Here is a 19,682-nt window from a genome sequence, read left to right on the forward strand (position 1 = left end):
CGTAGAGGACAGTAGTTCATTAACGGTGTGAAAAGATTTTTTTGGTGTGAGAGAGGACTTGATCGCCGCGGATCATATTTGGCATGTGCCAATCATCCCTCGACTGGTGCCAGTTGACGAGCGGTTTTGCTGTGGTTCGCCAGTGCTGGTCATCGGGAGAAACAACTGGACAGACGCAGAGGCTGGCAAGGCTGTGGCCGGTTTGGTTTGTCGTGAGAAGTGGAGATGAGATTTTGCATGTAATGATCAGAAGTAATGTCTTCCTCTGCCCACCTCGGCATCGACATCTCTCCAAGATACCCTGAATAAGTCTTGGAGTGTCATGCCGGGTCACATGGCCTAACCAGAGCAGCTTGTGCCACTTGACCGTTGCGAGAAAGGAACTTTTGGTATTTTTCGTTAAGTGGCTACCGTGCTTCATACAAAGTCTTTGTTTTTCCGTTTCAGGTAGTATATTCGGAGCAGCTTTTTCTGACACTTGTTACTTAATGCCTGGATTCTTCTCTCCGTATCTGCAAGCAAGAGTCCACCTCTCACATCCACTCAGTAAGATAGGAATTACTAGAGGCTTGGACATGGTATCTAACCTCATCCTGTTGCTGCGTCAGCCTGGCCATTGCCGCTGTTGCTGCTGCAATCCTGATTCTGATGGCTGAAATAAGCTTCCCTTTAGGAAAGGGTGGCTTCCAAAATTGTTCACCTCCTGACGCTGTATTCCGTTCATGTAATCTCTGTTGTTGCCGTTGGCGCTCACCATGACTTTGCTCTTGTCCATTCCGGGTATGTGTATGTGGCCGTGGGTGGGGACTCACTGGAAGCACGGCTTTGTGCACTGGTCAACTTTTATGGACAACTGATGTCTTTTATGGTCAGTACATCTTCTCCTCCTTCGTGTATGCTTAAGTACAGTCAGACAAACACGGAACAAGGAAGAAAAAGGAGCGAGAAATAATGATAATGCCCTTTGTATTATTGGAGCAGATGACGCATTCACGCGTCCACGAACACGATGGCCTGGCTGCTTCTCTCATTCAGTCGCTGACCTACAGGTCATGTGCGATCGACGCTAAAGTAAAACGGATTACTGCTGACGTGGATCCCGCAGACTTGTCGATGACTGTGCAGAACAACAGCAGCATGTGGTGCACTCGCTGATCGTTTTTCAGAATCGCAGGGGATGGACGTGGGCGTGGGAGAAACGAACCAAAGTACTAATATTTATGGTTTGTTGTTCATATCGAACTAGTCATCTACTGTACGTATCTTTGATAGGATTTAACTTCTGGGTTAAATAAAGAAATAAAAGAGAACGAAAAGGATGTGAGATGAGGAGGCGAGAGGTGACCTGATAATGAAACATTTTATTCTGGAAATTTTTTATTGCAGTCTTGTAGAAAGCAGTGTTTAAAGGCACGTAGAAGATGGGAATGTCCTTCCGGTTAGCGACCAAGTTCTGGCACTGACCTGTTCTACGCATGCGCGATCACCCTAACGCGATTGCTGATACTCAAACCTTGACCTCAACCGTGCGTTGTTTTCTGTTCATTCATTCGGTCAAAACACAAACCTACACCTAAACCCTACCCCAAACCCTAAGCCTAAACTAAACACCAGGGGCGGTAGTTATGAAGCGAGAGAAAGTCGTTTCCCCAGGGAAAAATGGGGAACTCAAAGAAAAGCGTCTTGTTTCCGAAGTTGTAAACTTGTCTAGACGCCTCGGACACTGCTTCGTGTTTCTTATCACAGGGCACTTTTGCCTCCATTTTACAACTATGGCTTCAGGGTAAAACAACATCTGCGAGGTTTGGTCATCGCTTCATAATTTTGGAAACAAGACGCTTGTCCTTGAGTTTCCCATGTTGCCCCTCGGCAACGACGACTTGCCCTCGCTTCATAACCACCGCCCCAGTGTCCGAAACAAAAATCAAACTCGTATTAAAGCCATTCGCCTTTCCCACTTCACTATAGTAGCTTCAGTCAAGACAAACTCCAGTTAATCTTTTGAAGTACTACTACATTTTGATATAGTAGCTGGTGTTGAGTGATCCACCCAGAGTGACACGAGAGGTCAGCGCGGAGTGTTGCTTGGCTGCTTACTTTGACTCTAGTAGGCAATGTACTAGGCTCAGGATAGTAGGTACTTGCACTTGGAGAGAACAGTAAAGAACGTTTGTCTTACATTTTAAACATGTTTTCAATGCGCATGATTTTTTTATGATATTACCAGATATCGGGAGTTGGTATGGCGTCTGCAGAGGTTTTATAAGTGCTGTCAAGGCTCATGTTTACCTTGGTGCAGCGAATCTTTCGGGTAGATTAAACTACCATATCTATTTCACCGAGAAAGCAGATGTTGAAAAATCGACGAGAGCTTTATTGGATACATACTAGGTTATTTATGTTTTGTGTTAGCCAGCTTTGAAAATATCGTGACTGTATTATTATACAAAATCGTAAGCATTGTAGGTCATCCATGAAGACAGCCTTTGCCAGGGCGTCTTCCTAATATTGTCTTCACCAGAAGCCTGAGCAAAAATCAAGACATACCGTGTGGTATTACATACAGACGAGATTAGACCCCTAGCTGGAAATTATAGCTTTGATGATGAGAACACTCTCTAATCATCTCATCTTGCCGATAATTAAGCTGCATGATCAGCGGAAATCGTGCTTGATATTTTTATGAGGCTTTCCTGCGTTTCTTCCCAAAAAAATCTGAAAGCGTTGACACGTTGAGCTGAGTTGACTTTTTTGTATGCATGCTAGATATCAGCTTTTTGCGTTTAATTTTACCACAAAAACACTTGAAAAAGTGTGAGCACAGTGGGATTACAGCACCGCAGCTTGCGGCTCTCACTGCAGGGGGCGCCGTTGCAGCATCTCGCGACGAGGAGGTCAAGGATTCTTGAAGGCGGCCTCAGCCTCGTTTTCAAGACGCGCCGCATCGATTGTGGGGGACAAGAGAGGGGCTTTCTCTCTCCCAAGAGGCATTATCTTATCAGTCTTGCGCCATAGGTCAGGGTTTGTTATCCTCTCTTGATAGATACCTTGGTGACCAGTTGCGCCTGACGGTATAATCTCCAGACCTTGATAATCGTGGTTCCTGTTGCACTTTTCCTCATCTTCTTATCGGACTTCATTTTTTTTTAACTCCAAACCTTCTCCACCCCAAAGAAAAATGAAAACAAATAACTCTGGCAAGACGCTTGCTTCTTCTCTTGCATTTCTCAAGTCCTTGTTTACATACATTTCAACGATTTCATCCCATTCAGTGTCTTGAACAACGCCAGCCTTTAAATTATTTTTAGGATTAGCATCTTAACCCAGACACAGCGATTCATCACTAGAAAGAAGAGACATGTTTGTAGATGGATCGACAGCAGTTACCGTTTCACCCCTACTGCTGTGCACGAAATGGGAATGCAAGACGATATTCTGGTCGCCTGTTTTCAGACAGAGCTTTGTGATTTCTCGCGCTACCCTGTGACCTCTGCCCTTAGCGTCTCCGCGTTCAGACGTTCCAGACACGTTGCGATATGCAATCGCGATAATCACTCACTTGACAATCGGCTGACCGCAGTGAGGAGAAATCATCAGGTGCCGGAGCTGGTTGTGGTGTCTTTCCTTTATTTAAACTCGTGAGAGCAAACGACACACAAAAGGACACATCGGAAATTGAGCTCCGAAGAAATATATATATCTGTCTCTGAAAGTGGAGGAGTGAAAGAATGGCTGTGCATCCCTGAAGCTTTTTCCCCCAGTAATAATATGGTTAGATATATATTGCTTTGTGGATTGGCGACCACATGCAAGCCTTCAAAATATTTCGCTAGAGCGCGCTCATCAACTGCTGAGTCCTTCGCCGTCAAGTCTGTTAGTGCGTTCTTGCGTGTGTAAATTCTGCGGCGCTCAGCCGTCCAGGCTAGCAGACTTATTCTTGCTGCCCGAATTTCCGTACCCTCCTCCCTCCAACCACACCCCCCATAGCTTCTTGTGGAGGATCGTTGCTTGAGGGGGGGAGGGATGCTTGGTGCGGTGGTTTGCAGGAAGCTGTTTGATCGGCGCCGCTGGACTGTCACTAGTCAGTGACGATGCTTGTCGTTGTTCACTGAACGACCGACAAAGAAAAGCTAAATGTACCCTTGAGTTACAACATCGATGTCTTTTTAGTTTTGTACATCAGTGTTTTATGAACTCCGAGGTCGTGTAATTAGATCCATAGCAATGCATGCTAAATTTATTCTTTTTTCTTTGGTTTAAGCCATTGTAAGTGTAACAAATACCTTGAACCGTAAAATCGGTAGAAAAAAAGCGATTTTAGTGCAGAACAGAAAGGGATTACATCTGTTGATGCGGAAAAGCGGATTCGTTTTGTAAAGTCACTGGTTTCTGCCTCAGTGAGTTTTTTAACCCTCCGGTAACTTCGTCTGGAGTGTCCAGAACTCACGATTTTCGCATTTAAACGGGAATTCATTGTACGAAATATAAGAAAAGCGCAAACCTTAAGTTTTTCATAAACTAGAAAGTTTTTATTAGCTAGATCGGTAACTAAAATCCAGTGCCCTCCTCCAATACAAAACAAAAACAAACAAATAAACTTCCTCCAGATACCTTTATTTATTATTTTAAGGACAAGATTTTAATATCTTCTTTGTCGATTTTGAAACTGCTGAAACACTAGACTTTATGATAACCTAGGTCGTAACTCGGAGTTAAGGAGGATTGCGTGCTGTGCCTGGGCGACACGGCAACATCATCGCCGCTGATTTGAGTGATTATGTAAATCACAACCGACCTCACGACACACCTCGAGCCAAGGTTTTGTCGAGTTTCTGCGTTTGGCATTAACATTTTGGATGTTGACAGGAGGAGTTTTTGTAGTGTAGCTATGATTTTTGTGCTGTAATCATTGTGGTGTCGTATTCGGGGTGGTGGTCAGAATATTCTCGGCCCTGGAAATGAAAGCGGCGCAGGTGGACTGCACATTGCGGAATCAGATCGTCATCGCGAGCCACGTGTCTGTCGTGTGACAATCGATGCGCGTTTTTTTCCATTTATGTGAGCACACACACACCTCGTGCACTAAGCGTTTATTTTCGTGATGCGTTTTTTCCAGCATGAGAAATAAAAAGGAAAAAAAATCCAGGCGGCCTAATTTTAGACTAATTACTGCCGATGCAAATGTGATTTGGAACATGGTCCTTGCTTCGGTACTTTCCATTTTTTCCCCTCAATTCTCCACAGACAGGATATGTACGTGAAACATGCACGTCAACCGTAGCATGTCCATGCACAAGGCAAACTGTGTATAATTATTTACTTTTGGTGCTTCAAGTGGGAAACAACCTGATTATGTTGCTTTTATTGTCCTAAATTTGGACGTGTCAATCGGCGCAGCTGACAGATGAGTCGGCAGCATTTTGTCCATAAGCACCCGAGACTGTAAACAGACTGGACAGTCGCCACACCATCTTTTTTTATTTTTTTATTTATTTTTTGTGGTTGACAGATTTTCCGTAGTTTTGTTTTATAATTTCATCGTCTTATCTCCTTTCCCATCTTTCTATCACACCCATACCGTTGGCCAGTGTTTAAGAATAAAAATACTCATTGAGTGATCTTATTGCAGATGCCTCAGCACAGTGTGTAGAGGACTCGAGTTGTGTGCACGCGTGTTTGTGTGTGTGGAAGAAGTGGGGAGTGGGTTGCCCACGATGGTGTTGGGGTGGGGGAGATGCAGAAAGTGCAAATTAAAATAATCGCCTACCAAACCGGGAATCAGACTCGGGCACATTTCATCGATATGTCCTGTGAACTGTTTGCATAGATTTTTACAACCAACACGCATTTCGTGTGGGGCGATGTGTTGATTTATTTATTATGACTGTTGATGTGTTAATTTATTATGACTGTTGCAAAAGCAAACGCGCGAGAGAGAAAGAGGATCAACAATGAGCACCTGGTATAAACTCCATGAGCTTTTACACCTGGCTGGTGTACTTTGCTCTTGCAGGTGCTGCAGAGGTCTGTGGACAGCGCCCTGTCGCTGTACAGCAACGCCAAGGAACGCACCAACCCAGTGGCTCAGCTCGCCGTCTCCGGCCTGTCCAGTCAGCCAGTGGACCACGAAGACAACGGCCATCGCAAGCAGGCGTCTTCGGATGTTGGTCAGTGGTCTTGGGTTTTCTCATGGCAAACACACTCGCCAAAACGTCTTGTAGGAAGCGGGAGGGTAGGAACATTTTCGTCTTTGTGTGATTTATTACTGGGGAAGCTTTGTTCCATTTCATTACTAGATACTCCTAGCTGCTAATTATATTTCTCATACTGTGTGAACTTGATTATAGATTATGGGGCTTATCGTTTCTCTCTCCCCTCCTTCATTAAAATAACTTAAAATAAATTTTTTCTCTCGATGCTTTGATAAATGTCAGCAAAGTTGATGGATGGGATTAAAAATTGCTAAATTGGCCGTTCAGGTTCTGTGGTAATTTTATAAAATAGAAGTCCCCTTTCTCTCTAAAGTGGGAATCAGCCATAAAAGCCATACCGGAAAGTGAAAAGATCTCAAAGAAAGTTTACAAAAACAAGACATTATTTCCAGGAGACTTTTGTACCGTAATCATTGGGATATTGCATTCAGGATGATAGTGCATGCTAGAGGTTGTGTTTGTTTATTGCTGGCCTGGCAAATTTTGTTGCCAATTTATTACAACTTATGAAGTCGTAGTAGCGAGGGTTGCAATGAAATGACAGGTAACCTGAGAATTCCCTGAAGTAAGACTCAACTCTCTAGCGACTTCGTCATACGTAGTATGACCTTTAAACTTTCAACGTGTCTGCCTTCTTTCTCTTAGGACCAGTTCTGAAATTCTGCTTTTGCAAGTCTGGGCTTTATGAATATTCATGAGGTCGATGGTGGGGTATGTCGGTGTGCTCGCTGTAACTCAGCGCAGTGTCTGAAATACGCACAGAAACCGTTAAACGTGGGTCTTCAGCACGCTGATCGTCCACGATATACTACAATTACAGGACGGGCTAACCGCCAGGCAGTTGGCATTTAGGGGTATTAAGCAAATGAAATAGGGCCAGAGCAACAGAGTCGAGGAGGGGATAAAGGAAGTAACCACTTGATCAAATACAGTTTATTGAGTTGGTATACCATTTCTTTGTGACATATGGCCGATCCTATCGTTCCTTTGAAAGGGAAATGACACACCTTATCTGGGTGCGTCTTGCACTCTCTCACTCTCGCACACACAGCCATGCGCAGCTTCTGATGTTTGCTTCCCTCCTTTTTCATCGTGATTGTTTTTAACAATCAAAATTGTGGAAGCCTCGGTTTTGCACCAAAATGGTTTCCAAACAAGAGTGCTGGATTTCAGCGCTGCCGGTCTTGTCCGGTGTAGCGTTTATCTCGGCTTGAAGGGAATGTGTGGCGCCAGGGGTCGGAAGGGTGTGGGGTAGGTGGAGGAGCAGAGCGGCTGCCGCAAAGCTCAGAATTTTGACGCTTTCCCCTCACCTTCGTAGTCGTGGGATGTTTTGTCAACATTCAAGGCGCGATTCCAAGCCCCTGGCAGTAGATTGAAAACACGTGTTTGAAAGACCCAGAAAACCGCGCTTCTTGTTCGGGTTTTAGCAACCGTGGCATCATCGATCAAATGCCACAACATACTTTTCTCTTAAAGAAAAAGAGCGAATCAGGTCTCGAAGGGATGTTGGGGTGATTGGAAGTTGAAGCAGGGGGAGGTGGGAGGTAGCCAGACCCACAGGCTGTTCTAGACTTGATGGCGTTTAGAACGCCGTGACAGGACTGCAGACCGTCGCAGCAGGGAACGGTTAGGTGGCATGGACATGCATGGGGATGAGAAAGGGACCCCCGCCTCTCAGTGGCAATGAATGTACATCGGTCACCTGGTGTTGTCAGGTCGCAGCTTGTAGAGCGCGCCTGCTTGACAAGCAGCTGGCTTTTGCAGCTCACCTTCCACATTAATTTCCATGCATTTCCCTTCATCTCCCTTCATCCGTCTGCACCTCTTTGTATGTGAGACATTTGCTAAGGCCTCATATCCTGCATTGGCGAACTTAACTCGTATTGAACTTGCATAAAGAATTAACCCATTTTATCTCACGTTCCATTGTTGGAACAAAATAATTTTTTTCTCCTCAGATTCTTGTTCCTTGAATATCTGTAGGTCACATGCATGAATTTCACGAGCCAATTCAAAAACTTAAACCTCCGACGTAAATTTGTTAATACCATAAAGCTGTTGGTAGATACTTCCTGGTTCCAGGAACATCCTATGAATGTGAGCTAATTACTAACTTTGTAAATAAACCTCCATCATCATTTCATGTCATACCAATGTGTTATTGTAGTAGACAGGCAATTTAACATACTCTTCTCCATTGTAGGGTGAGCGATGCATGCAGAGAAACTGTTTTGCTTCTCCTACCTCCCCTGTAAACAAAGAATTGCCATTGTCTGTCATGTCATCATTCCCATATGCATTTGTGTGTCAGGGGGTGGGAGGAGAGGCGGAGAAGAGTGGAATTGGGAGTACACAAGCACATAAGAAGCATACATTACACAGAACTGGCATGCCTAGAACCTGTTCGTCCTGTCATATTTTTTATGCATTTTTTCTATTTTATTTCTTTCTCTGTGCCTATATGCGTTTTAGTAATAAATTTAAATTTTTTATGGCACACTTCATATTCATCCGCTATATATATTTAACTTGTTCTACGTTTCTTTGGGGATGAATGCATCTAGGTTGATGGGTGGGGGGAGATCTTGTTCCAACATCCAGATGAATTCATATAATAAATGCTTTGTAAATTTGCTTTGAGATGATTTTTGTTTAATATCATTAATTTTAGTACCCTGTTTGTGTTTATACTCACCTTTTTTTTTTTTTAAGATCGATCACCTGATGTAGACAATGACAGTGATGAGGATGAAGTACAAGACTATAATGAGTTCTCATCAAATGATGAGATGAGTGACAGTGAGCCAATGATGATAGATGACCATCCACGCCCACGAACTGCTGGTCGCAACAAGACTCGTCCTGCAACCTCCAGGGTGAGTTCCAGTTTGTGGCATGACAGTAGAAAACAGGCTTGAACACAATGGTACTGAGGCTTGTGTCCGTCCTTGCCTTGCATAGATACTCCTTGCAAATAATATAACAAATGATATATTGTGTAAGTCTGTGAGAGTGATTTGATTTGTATGTCTATTTGTACTGGCCTTTTAATGAAGTATGGTCTGAACATTTTAAAATTTGTTAAAAAAAACAATTTCATATGCTGTCAAAAGTCTATAACATATAAGTTTTATAAATGCCTTTTATGTTGTTGCAGCAAAGAAATTTCAAGCAGAAATTTCGAGCATTGATAAAGAAATTTAGACTGACAGAAGAGGTAAGGTCAGCTTAAGGGGTACAGTACTTCAGTTATTGAATAATAGGCATTTGGTTAGGTAGGTAACATGTTCATATTGAATTTCACAGTGTTTACTGAACAGTTCAGGTCATGATGGTGGAAGAGAATTGGAAACAGGAAGAGCCACAACGAATAGTTCTTAGCACTTTTGTTTTTGAACTAGTTTTTATTACCATTCTTTTAGACTAGTATGGTTTTGAACCCATTTTCCAGTACCATTCTTTAGGCTTCTGTAGTTTTCATGACTGTCTTTTAATTTCTTTTCATGTTTAGCACAGTGTATTTTGTTTCAGCAACTGGAGTTGGATTCAGAAGCAGACCACGACTTAAATGACCCTGACACAAATCCTCCAGACATCGATGAAATGTTGGATGAGTTGGAGGATCTCAGTGATAGTGGACCAGAGATTGATACAATCAGTGTTATGTCTACACCAAAACCACGTTTAAGGTGATTTTTGTTTGGTTTTTTTGGCTTTGTAATATACTGATGAAAAAAGTGTTAGGATGTCAAATATAATGACTGTTTTTTACCCTTACAAAATTGTTCATGCACTCCCCACGTTTCCATCCCTCCACGCACACTCATATAATGTACACCACCATGTGTGCACTGTGTACACTACCACATGCAGCCATGCATACTAACAGTACACTACCACATAGTAGTTATTGGATTCTTGATGAGTACTTCTAAAAGATTGTATGTGAGGAAAGCAGGTTTTTTTCCTAATCAAGTTACCTTTACTTTGACTTCAGGCCTTTTTTTACTGGAAGAAGTACTACACCTGAGATTGAGACTTCATCCAAACATGTAAGTTCATCTCTCTCTCTTTTAAAAAGAAATTCAAAAGACACGGAAAACTCAGGGGAAAAGGAAAGTCTTTGCTGCTAGATATAGTATTGCTGTGTGGAACTCATGGAGCAGAGGTGTCATCTACTCCAACCACTAAAGGCAGAGTTATCTTGGTTGGTTTAGAGTACAAAGCTTCATTCATTAGCTGACCTTGTAGTTTTTCCTTAACAACCAAGAAGACTGATTAGAACTGTTTTGTCTTTGTTATCTGATTTTTTTTTTTATTAGTTCATGACATTTTAATATCCTTGAATCAATATAAGAAGCTATTAAAACAAATGTAAATAAACAGATACAGACATATCAAAGTGCAGTAAACTGGGAGTAAATCCATAATACTTCAGATATATGTGTGCTTTGCCATTTTTATTGTACATTCATGCTTGGCCATCTCTCTCTCAAACATGCACACACATAGAGAAAATATTTATTAGTACATACTACTTTTAGTTGATCATGTTTTAAAATTTGTTGGTTGACAGTTTGGTCAGTGTTGAATTCATATTTATCAGGTGATAATTTGATTGACAGTAAATCATTTCCATCATGCTTGCATTTTTCAGGATGCTGTCACTCCTACGCCTAAGTCCTCAAATGATAATGAAGCTACAGTGAAGCGAAGTGACTCAGACTGTCACACAGTGAGTTTTTTTGGATATTATCTGTTTCATTGCATTTGTTAATGAAATATTGCAGTTATTTGTCCAAGGCATCGAGCTGAAAAACAAAGAGTCAATACCTGAAAGTAAAATATTGATGGAAGGTATATTATTTGCTTTGTTATCTTTATTACAGTTTTCGACAGCGTGTAAGTAAATGGTGAACTGAATGCTATCCACAGCTGTCACATGATGCATGTCTTTAAATTTATATGATCTGCTTTACCTTGGTGCAGTTCATGACAGGACTGGGACACCCTTAATACCATGTAGATGTGTCTCATCCTTAAAGCTCTAGTGTGTTCACCATGATTCCTTTCTTTCAGATAAAGTGTCAACTAGAATGTGTGCCTAGTCACTAGGTCACCAGCCTCAGCTGTGGTTTGTTTTAGTTTCTTGTACAAGAGGGTTTACTTACAGGTGGAGATGTTTTTAAGGACCAGCCTTGTGTATGGTGTAGGAACTGTCAAGGAGCTAGTTTTCAGATAGCTCCCAGTCCACACTGTGACATGACCTACAATAAGGCCTAGAGAAAAATGCACTGAATGTATTACAGATATATCCTATGTTAGCTACAGAAGTCATCTTGCATCTTTTTGAGGAACATCTGGCACCTTACGTTTTGGAAGCGAAGCCCAAGGTCATCTTGTGGTTTGTGAAGTATTGTGCTTCCATGGGTTGACAGTTGCAGGTGGTTTTGTCCACAAAGCAGAACTGTGACATCCTTGCTGGTCATTATTACAAAGTCTTTCTGTTTGACAGAATGCAGACAGAAGCTGACATGAAGTGAATATTTCAAAAGTTTAACATTTATGTAGCAAATTTAATATATTAAAACGTATAAATGAAGCACACATAAAAGTAGCAATTTAATTGTAAATGACATTTATAAAAACTGTGCAGTGTTTAATGTACCTGTTATTATTTATTCCCATTAAAACTTCACATCTGAATAGTATGACAGAAGTGTTGCCCTGCTTAGTAGAATAAAAACAAACCAAAAACTGTTATTATGAAAACTCTTTTGTGCATTATCTTGTGTATCTTTTCTTTCTGTTATGTTTAAGTGGTAAGTGGGGAATGGTATTTAGTAGACACAGATTAACTTTCTTAGACGCTTTCTATACACATACTCTAGAAAGAATGGTCATGGATTGTGACAAACAGCAAATGTTGACTATCCAAGTAACAGACGCGTAGCTGTGTGCTACGTATATCTTACAGCTGCACTGACTGATGAAAGAAAAATGTGATTATTTTTCCCGCCATACCATTGCATCTCCTTAGACCAAGAAATGGAAAGTGTGATTTTACATGTAAATAATATAAATTACAAATAAAATTCAAAGAAGTAAAGAAAAACAAACTGTGATCATCTCTTGCCCACTTATATTTCTAAAATTTAGTCATACCATCCAATAACAGCATGTTCAGTCAGTAAGAGGAGGCTTGCTTCTACTGCATGCCCAACTGTTGCAGCTGTTCCCTTAGCGGTAACCAAGAACTGCTATGAGTGCGTTTACTTCCTTTCCACTCCTTTACTTTGTGATCTCATACATTGTTCTTCAAGCTTCTTAAACAGAAATTTATTTTTCTTGACTTTTCCATCCTGTTATTATTCTGTGAGCACCCATTTCATTTATTTTTTTATCCTGCAGAATACTAGTTCTGATATTTCAAAGGTATTTATCCATTGTGAAAATTCAGATTTTTTGGTGGGAGGAAGAGGGAGGGAAAAGAATTTCAGTATTCAGAGTCGTTTAGGTTTTTATATTTTTGACACCTTAAAACTAGAATGTAGAATTCCTTGGCAGGTAATTAACCAGTGCATGAATTATTGTTTGCTTAAAGTTTAGAAGTTTAGTCAGTATCTTTCAGCCCTGCATGCTCATATTTTGTACATTTGGTATGGCCATCACCCCAGGAACTCGAAACAGAGCTCAGCCATACTCTGAGTGTACATGGGATGGCCCCACCCCATCCTGCAGCAGCTACGACAGCAGTTCCAGCTTACTCAACTTCACCACCTCCAGCGCGATCAAAGTCGCCCTCCTTCCCCAAACCCAAACGTTTTCAGCGTGAGCGCAGCACTTCATACAGGGAGAAAAAGAGTAGAAAGGAAAGCAAACCGCCAAGACGGCACAGTTACGGCGGAGCTGAAAATGTGGTTAGTGATTCTGTAGGTGCACACAGCTCTCTTCTAACCTCCACGCTGCTTTCTGTGACCTCTGTCTCTCCAGGACTTGGTTCTTCATCTAAATTTCATCATCACATCGCTCTGTGCTCACTAGTGGACGGTGTTTGCAAACTAAAAGGAACCCTTGTCATGCCTTCACAGAAAAACCATTTTGGACTTGCCCACAATCTCCAGATCTAGTTTTCAGCATTTTTCGATGTGTGGACTGTCCCCCAGTGCATGTGCTTCAATGCCGTGCCTGCACTTGTCTGGTGGGTCACTTAAAAGAGGAAGGCAGAGTAGGTGGAGACAAATATTTCCCACTGACAGCATGAGAAGGGTCGACTTTCTTAACAGTTCTGTGCATGGCCATGATTTAATAACAACTGAATGCTTTTTAGTTTGGAGACAACTATTAACTTTGGCGTGGCAGTTTTCAGCTTCAACTGATCTCACCCTTAGTAATGTTACTCGTGAGATTTGTGCTTAACTTATTAATAGGAAAGCTTACCTTGCTTGCCACATGCTGCTGTTTTGTATTCACTTGCATGTTCCTATATACTTATATATATCTGTATATATTTGTACAACATAAAATCACATACCCCAGACATGATGTTTGGACATTGTAATGTGACTGTGTATATCATCCAAGCTCTCTCCACTTACCTTTTGTAATAATTTTGTAATAATGTTGAAATTTTGACAGCTCTTAAATCAACAATGCGCTTCACTTGAAAACCATTTTGTCCCCAGAAAATCTATTTTTTTATTTACTTTAGTCATCAACCCTCTTAGTGTAGCTATTTCATTGTTTGTTCAGTCTTCATGTTACAAGTTTATCTAAGTGGTAAGTAAGAGATAAAGGGAAAAATCTCTTTTTTGAAACATGCTTTTATGCTCTGCAATGATTGTATATATTTAAGTATATTTTGGTGTTAACATGTACATGTTAGGAAAAATTACATATTTTGATACTGCCTTATCTTGTTTTATGTTTTGCATTGCATCTGATTTGGTCTGTACTTTTGAAAATATTACATATTTACTTTTTCTCAATCTGTTTTCTTGATATTGAAGTTCTAAACATTTTGGTACACTCAATTTTGTCATTAGAGTGTTGTAGCTTTTCTTGATCTTACAGATTTTCTTTTCTGTTTCTTTTCTTTTCAAGGACTCTGTATGTGAATCATTAAGTAGATTCTGTAGCTTGCATTGGAGAATAAGATTAGAGAGCTGAGACTGGCTCTGGCCAAAACCTTGAAAATGGCATCTACCATGAATGGGTATCTAATTTATCAGGAAAGGTTAAAAGCTGCAGAAAGAGAGTTTTGGCTGGCCCTTCCATGTGCCAGGCCTTAGACAAAGTAAACCACTTACAGTTCAGTTCCTTCATACTCGTGAGATTTTGTCTTGGCCTTTTTGCCATCTTGATCATTGGTTGGTTGGTTTATTTAGTAGGAAAGTGCTTCCACCTTGCAGTGCTTTCACACTTTGGGGGAAGAGGAAGGGGGAAAGAAACCAGAGTATCCAGAGAAAACCCCTGATTCCCAGGCCTGAGAACAGAGTGTCCCGAGACGAGACCTGAATCCTGAGCCGCTCACTGTAGTGGTGACAAGCGAGTGTTTTAACCACTACACTACCGGGGACCATCTTGATCATAAGCATTAGACCGGTCCTCTTCCTGTGCAGCTGTGAAAACTGTCTTCCTCATTGTGATCTGCCTTGGCACAGCAAAATGGTTAACCCCCAGATTAAACTTGCTTGATTTCTTTGACATATCATTCCATATAATTATAGAATATTCTTGATAATTCTTAATGCACACTTACAGCCTTTGGACTGCTGTGCATGTATCTTGTGAATCAGATGCATGGACATGGACTTGTGAACTGATACACATTCATTCATGCATGCACACATTATTCACCTAGATTTTAACATCACTGAAGGCTGCAGCCAGTCCAAGAGCTTGTAGTACATTGAAATATTGCCAAAATGGCAACTGCCTTGTTGCAGGAAGTGAGTCTGGGTCTCTTTTCAAATGCAATGGAGAGTTCTGATGTTCAGGTTTTGTATCTTGTGAAAAGAATAGTTGTTTGATCAGATTTTAAGAATTAATACACATACATTGTATCAAGCTAAATTCAGTCATACACAAATAATTTTCCCTCTGGTTAGTCTTTAAAGGTTTTTATAAGAATCTTTTGCACATAAAGTTTTACCTGTCCTGTCTCTGCATTATATGTCCATATCTTGTAAGTCTGGTACATTTTCTTTATCTCAGACAACTGGAAGTTTTGCTTTAGAACATTATGATAAAATGACCTTTTGGAAATATGTTCACTTACAGGATAATATCTTTTTTTTTTTTTTTGTAACTGAGAACACTTCCCAAGTAATAATTATCTATTAATAAAGTTTGTAATTTTTCATTTTATAAAATTTCACAAAGGAAGCATTTTTGCTTAACTTGGCATTTTTCACAGAATCTAGCCTAGATGCTAAGTCTAGAAGAAAGTTTAATTGATAATGCCAATATATAATTTAAATTAATGTTAAAAATGTAAGCCAAGAGGAAGGAAAAGGTCTCCATATTAGTATCGTACTCTGCAAGTAATAGCAAATTGGCACAGTTTTTAATTCTTTTATAAAATTTAATAGAAGTCCACGTATATGATGGAGCCTGTCTATATATTACAAAGAATTGCTTATACTTAAAGCAATATTTTAGTATGTCAGACTGCTTGCTATTTTATGGGCTCCTTTGTCGGTTATTTTGTGTTGTGCATTGTACATGATGTACAGTTGTACAATTATTTTCTTTAGAAGAGTGTCTAACCTTTGAATCTTTGCAAATGTTGCTTTTGAATGCCTTGTGCTTGCTACTGGCAATCATTTCTCTGTTCTTTATAATCTACAAAATGTAGATAGTGAATCAAGTGATGTTAATATTTGGTGAGATGTTTTAGTGGCATTTGACAGTTTTAAAATGTCAGATCATAAGCTTACTTTCATTAGATCCCCATCAACAGAACAAATCATCAGGTAAATGGCGACTTGCCATTTGGCACATAGCTGGCTCTAGTGTTTTATAACTTGATTTTGATGTGCATTATGTGCCCCAGTCTTTCATACTCTTCCTCTGTGTGTGTGAGAGAGAGAGTTTGCTGCATTGGATGCATTCTTGACTATGCATGTGCGTACATGCTTGCAGAGGACGACCTATGGGCAGTGTGATATTTAAATATTTTAATCAGTCATAGAATATTGTTATTGTATATGTTACTTTGCACCAGCATCAATATGCTGCGTGCTTTTATACAGCTTTGTTGAATTCTGTCACTTTTCAGTAGCTGTTTTTGGCATTAGCGAAAGTCACAGCCATTGCAGACTTATGGTTGATTATTAGACTTGCTTTGTTTTGCCAACACTTGCAATTAAGCTGTTATAGAAACAGTCAGCATCTCTGATACTTTAGGATTGTAGCATGTAGTGTGCCATTGTTTACAAGGACTTTTTGGACTCTGGGAAAAAAGAACCGCATCAATTCACCTGTGGTACTAAAGAGATTTGTGTCATAATGTTCTTCTTTTGTGTGCAGCCAGGAAAGGCATTGCTGGAACAACTGATGAAGGTTTTGGACTTGCCAGATGACAAAATACCTGAGAGCATATTTCTCATTAATTGTGCTGAATGGCAGGGGCAGGTAGATCTTTTTGTTATCTTTTTCTGACTGTTGACTTCTGAACAACTCCAGAGAGTGTTTCTTAACTTGCATCCGGCCTCAGTATTTTATAAAGCAAACCTTAGTTGCTGGCATGGCGTTAAACACAAACAAACAAAGCCAGCAAAGTGCCATGCATGAGTTAAGCATAATTACCATAAAGGACAGTCTTCAAGCATTTGTGAGATGTGCATTTCCTTTTTCTAAGTGCTTTTACTTATAGCAGTATAGATGTAGCTTCATTAGGCATCTGACGATAATTTTGGTAGAATTTCTCCTAGCTAGATTACAGATTTATTTAGGGCTTAATTCTTTTGAACTAATTTTTGGACTTTGCTAGACTAGCTAGGCCTGAAACCCCTTTTCTTTTTTCTAGAATGATGCAGTTGAAATGCCATTTGTTTGTGCAGTTCTTAGCTCAGAGACTCCAGGATCGATTCCAGCTGATTAAAACCTGCACTGAAGCAGATGTTAAAGCATCTGTTGCATTCCTTGTAGGAAAGATACAGAAGTTGTAAGTAGATTAATCAGAAACTATTCTGTTTCTTCATTTCGGATATTTTTAAATATTGATGCAAATATAATAATAATTGAATTTGTAAGTGCAGTTCTCAATGTGGATGCTCAATACCCTGCACACAAAACACTACAAAACAAACCAACAGTCAACCACACCATAACATAAGTGTCAACAAATGGGTGACACTGTGGCAAACATTAACTAAGTGAATGGTGAGTGAACAGTGAGTGGAGCAGCATACTTAATTATGCAATGCAGTAAGTGAAACTAAAATTAATAGACAACTTCTCTGTGCTTTCAAGTTTGCTTTTGAAGTTAATGCTTTGCTTTTGAATAGCTATTTAATTGATTAGTACTTTCTTAAAAGTTTAAAATGCTTTTTCTGATGTTCTTTTTTTCAATTTTAGCTGCAACAGTAATGCAAGGACTCCAATGACAATCAAAGTTGGCATTATGGGAGGTGATGCATACATAAACACAGTCTTGCGGCCCTATGTTGAACATTTTTCAGCCAAAACACCAGATTGGCAAACCTTCATCAAGTTCCTTCTTATTCCTTTTGGTAAGTATTCAAAATAGATTCAATGTTGCACACTTGATGGTTTTAACTTGAGAAATTATGATAATCTGATTGATTTGGATATGTCTATGCTTGTTGAACAAAATTTTGTTCACATTATGTGTATATCAATTTATATATATAAAAATCTTCGACAAGACAGAATGCTCAGCCAGTACATTGGAACTGTCACCCTTCTAGGTGCCAGTGCAATAGCCAAGTACCTGGGCAGTTTGGACAGCACCTATAGCTCTCTCTTTTGGGACACACACTGGCGTGACATGTTTGACAAGCCAGATTCTCCAAAATTAGGTACAGGAAGATCTTTTTTAAGAACATTTTGACTGTTTCATTCATGTCTTTTTATCCAGTTGTTCAAGAATCTTGCTTTATTTTCTCACAGAGGATTATATGAATCCATTTCAAAAATGCTTGAACAGTTTTTTTCCATGTTTATTGGTCCATACCAGTTTTTACTGAAAGTTTTTCTCTAGTCAGCTTCTTTAATTTCCATCTGTCAGTTTGATAAATGTGTCTAGACCAATCTTTCACCGCTACTGCCAGCATGCAAACATGAGTGTACTTATTACTTAGAAGCAGTTCATGTAAAAAGGTGATTAATTTTGTGGTAGTTGTTACAGGTATATTTTTTCAAAACAGCTGAACGTGCTCTAGGAAATGTTTATCAGACATGTATGTTTGAAACATCAACAACACAATAATAACAGAATTTGTAGATCTTATTTCCTCCTGTAAATGGAGGTCAGTGTGCAGTGCATGAAAGACTATAAGCTTCAGTTATGCATACAGTGAAGAAACGCATCAGCAAATAGGTAACAGGAAAGCATGTCTGTAGATACATAGTGACCAGTGTAATACCATGGGTTGTTTTAGATACTGAAGAGATTGGAAATCGTGTTTCACTGTATGTTAATGGAGCCAACTCCGTACATCACGTACCCATTGCCGAAGCGCTCATCATGTGCAAGACAAAAGGGTCAGGACCTTTTCTTTCTATTATTGTGTGGAACATGGAATATTATAACAAAACCTCTGTAAATATGAGAAAAATTTCAATTGTAGAAGTTTTTTTTTGTAATAAATATTTGATAAAATCATCAGCAGGTAAAGAGGTCATTAATTTTGATGTTTGGCTAAATAAGTTTATTAAAACATTAGTGTAGTTTATTACATGCACAGGCAGTTTAGTAAAACGTTGTCTCTGTGCTAATAACCGGGGTAATTTCATGCGGAGATAATACATATTGCTCATGATGATCTAAAGTAATGCTGCTGGTCTTGATATGTATATCTTCACAGACTAGCAGTTTGGAATGAATCTGCTGAATGCATCATGAGTGAAAGTTATTGCTATTTCTAAACACCAGTGGTAGTTTTGAGCCTTTGGTGGAAATATTATGAGAGGTTATATTTACAATTAGAAAGAACATCTGTTAGCTTTGTGAAACATACACCTTTCTTACATTCATATACACATACACACAGTGAAAAGAATATGATGAGAACAACTAGGGCTGTGCATCAAAATGCTTTAATAGGTGGACTACAAGAATTTGTTCCATAATTCGTTGGGGCACCTTTTGATATAAATATCATATTTTTTGTAGCAAAATTTGAAGGAAAATATTTACAAAGTCCTTTAGGGCTGTCAAAAACCAGACATTTCATATTCTTGACCATAAGTTACTCCCTGAGAACTACATGATATATATGT

General features: G+C 39.8%; 1 protein-coding gene across 4 annotated transcripts in view; it reads left to right on the forward strand.

The window, feature by feature from the left end:
• LOC112570109 (phosphofurin acidic cluster sorting protein 2-like) overlaps positions 1 to 19,682 on the forward strand; it is a 49,261-nt gene that overhangs the window by 16,979 nt on the left and 12,600 nt on the right. For 3 of the 4 annotated variants that reach the window (XM_025248345.1, XM_025248346.1, XM_025248349.1), the window contains 12 exons: positions 6,014 to 6,167; positions 8,925 to 9,088; positions 9,370 to 9,429; positions 9,744 to 9,901; positions 10,210 to 10,264; positions 10,870 to 10,947; positions 12,890 to 13,132; positions 16,746 to 16,850; positions 17,279 to 17,382; positions 17,796 to 17,950; positions 18,149 to 18,259; positions 18,842 to 18,944. In XM_025248345.1, coding sequence (XP_025104130.1) covers positions 6,014 to 6,167; positions 8,925 to 9,088; positions 9,370 to 9,429; positions 9,744 to 9,901; positions 10,210 to 10,264; positions 10,870 to 10,947; positions 12,890 to 13,132; positions 16,746 to 16,850; positions 17,279 to 17,382; positions 17,796 to 17,950; positions 18,149 to 18,259; positions 18,842 to 18,944 — 1,490 coding nt within the window. The remainder of the gene's footprint in view (positions 1 to 6,013; positions 6,168 to 8,924; positions 9,089 to 9,369; positions 9,430 to 9,743; positions 9,902 to 10,209; positions 10,265 to 10,869; positions 10,948 to 12,889; positions 13,133 to 16,745; positions 16,851 to 17,278; positions 17,383 to 17,795; positions 17,951 to 18,148; positions 18,260 to 18,841; positions 18,945 to 19,682) is intronic. The other variant, XM_025248347.1, reaches the window with a different exon arrangement.

The sequence above is a fragment of the Pomacea canaliculata genome, linkage group LG8 (genome assembly GCF_003073045.1).
Source record: "Pomacea canaliculata isolate SZHN2017 linkage group LG8, ASM307304v1, whole genome shotgun sequence".
NCBI lineage: Eukaryota > Metazoa > Mollusca > Gastropoda > Architaenioglossa > Ampullariidae > Pomacea > Pomacea canaliculata.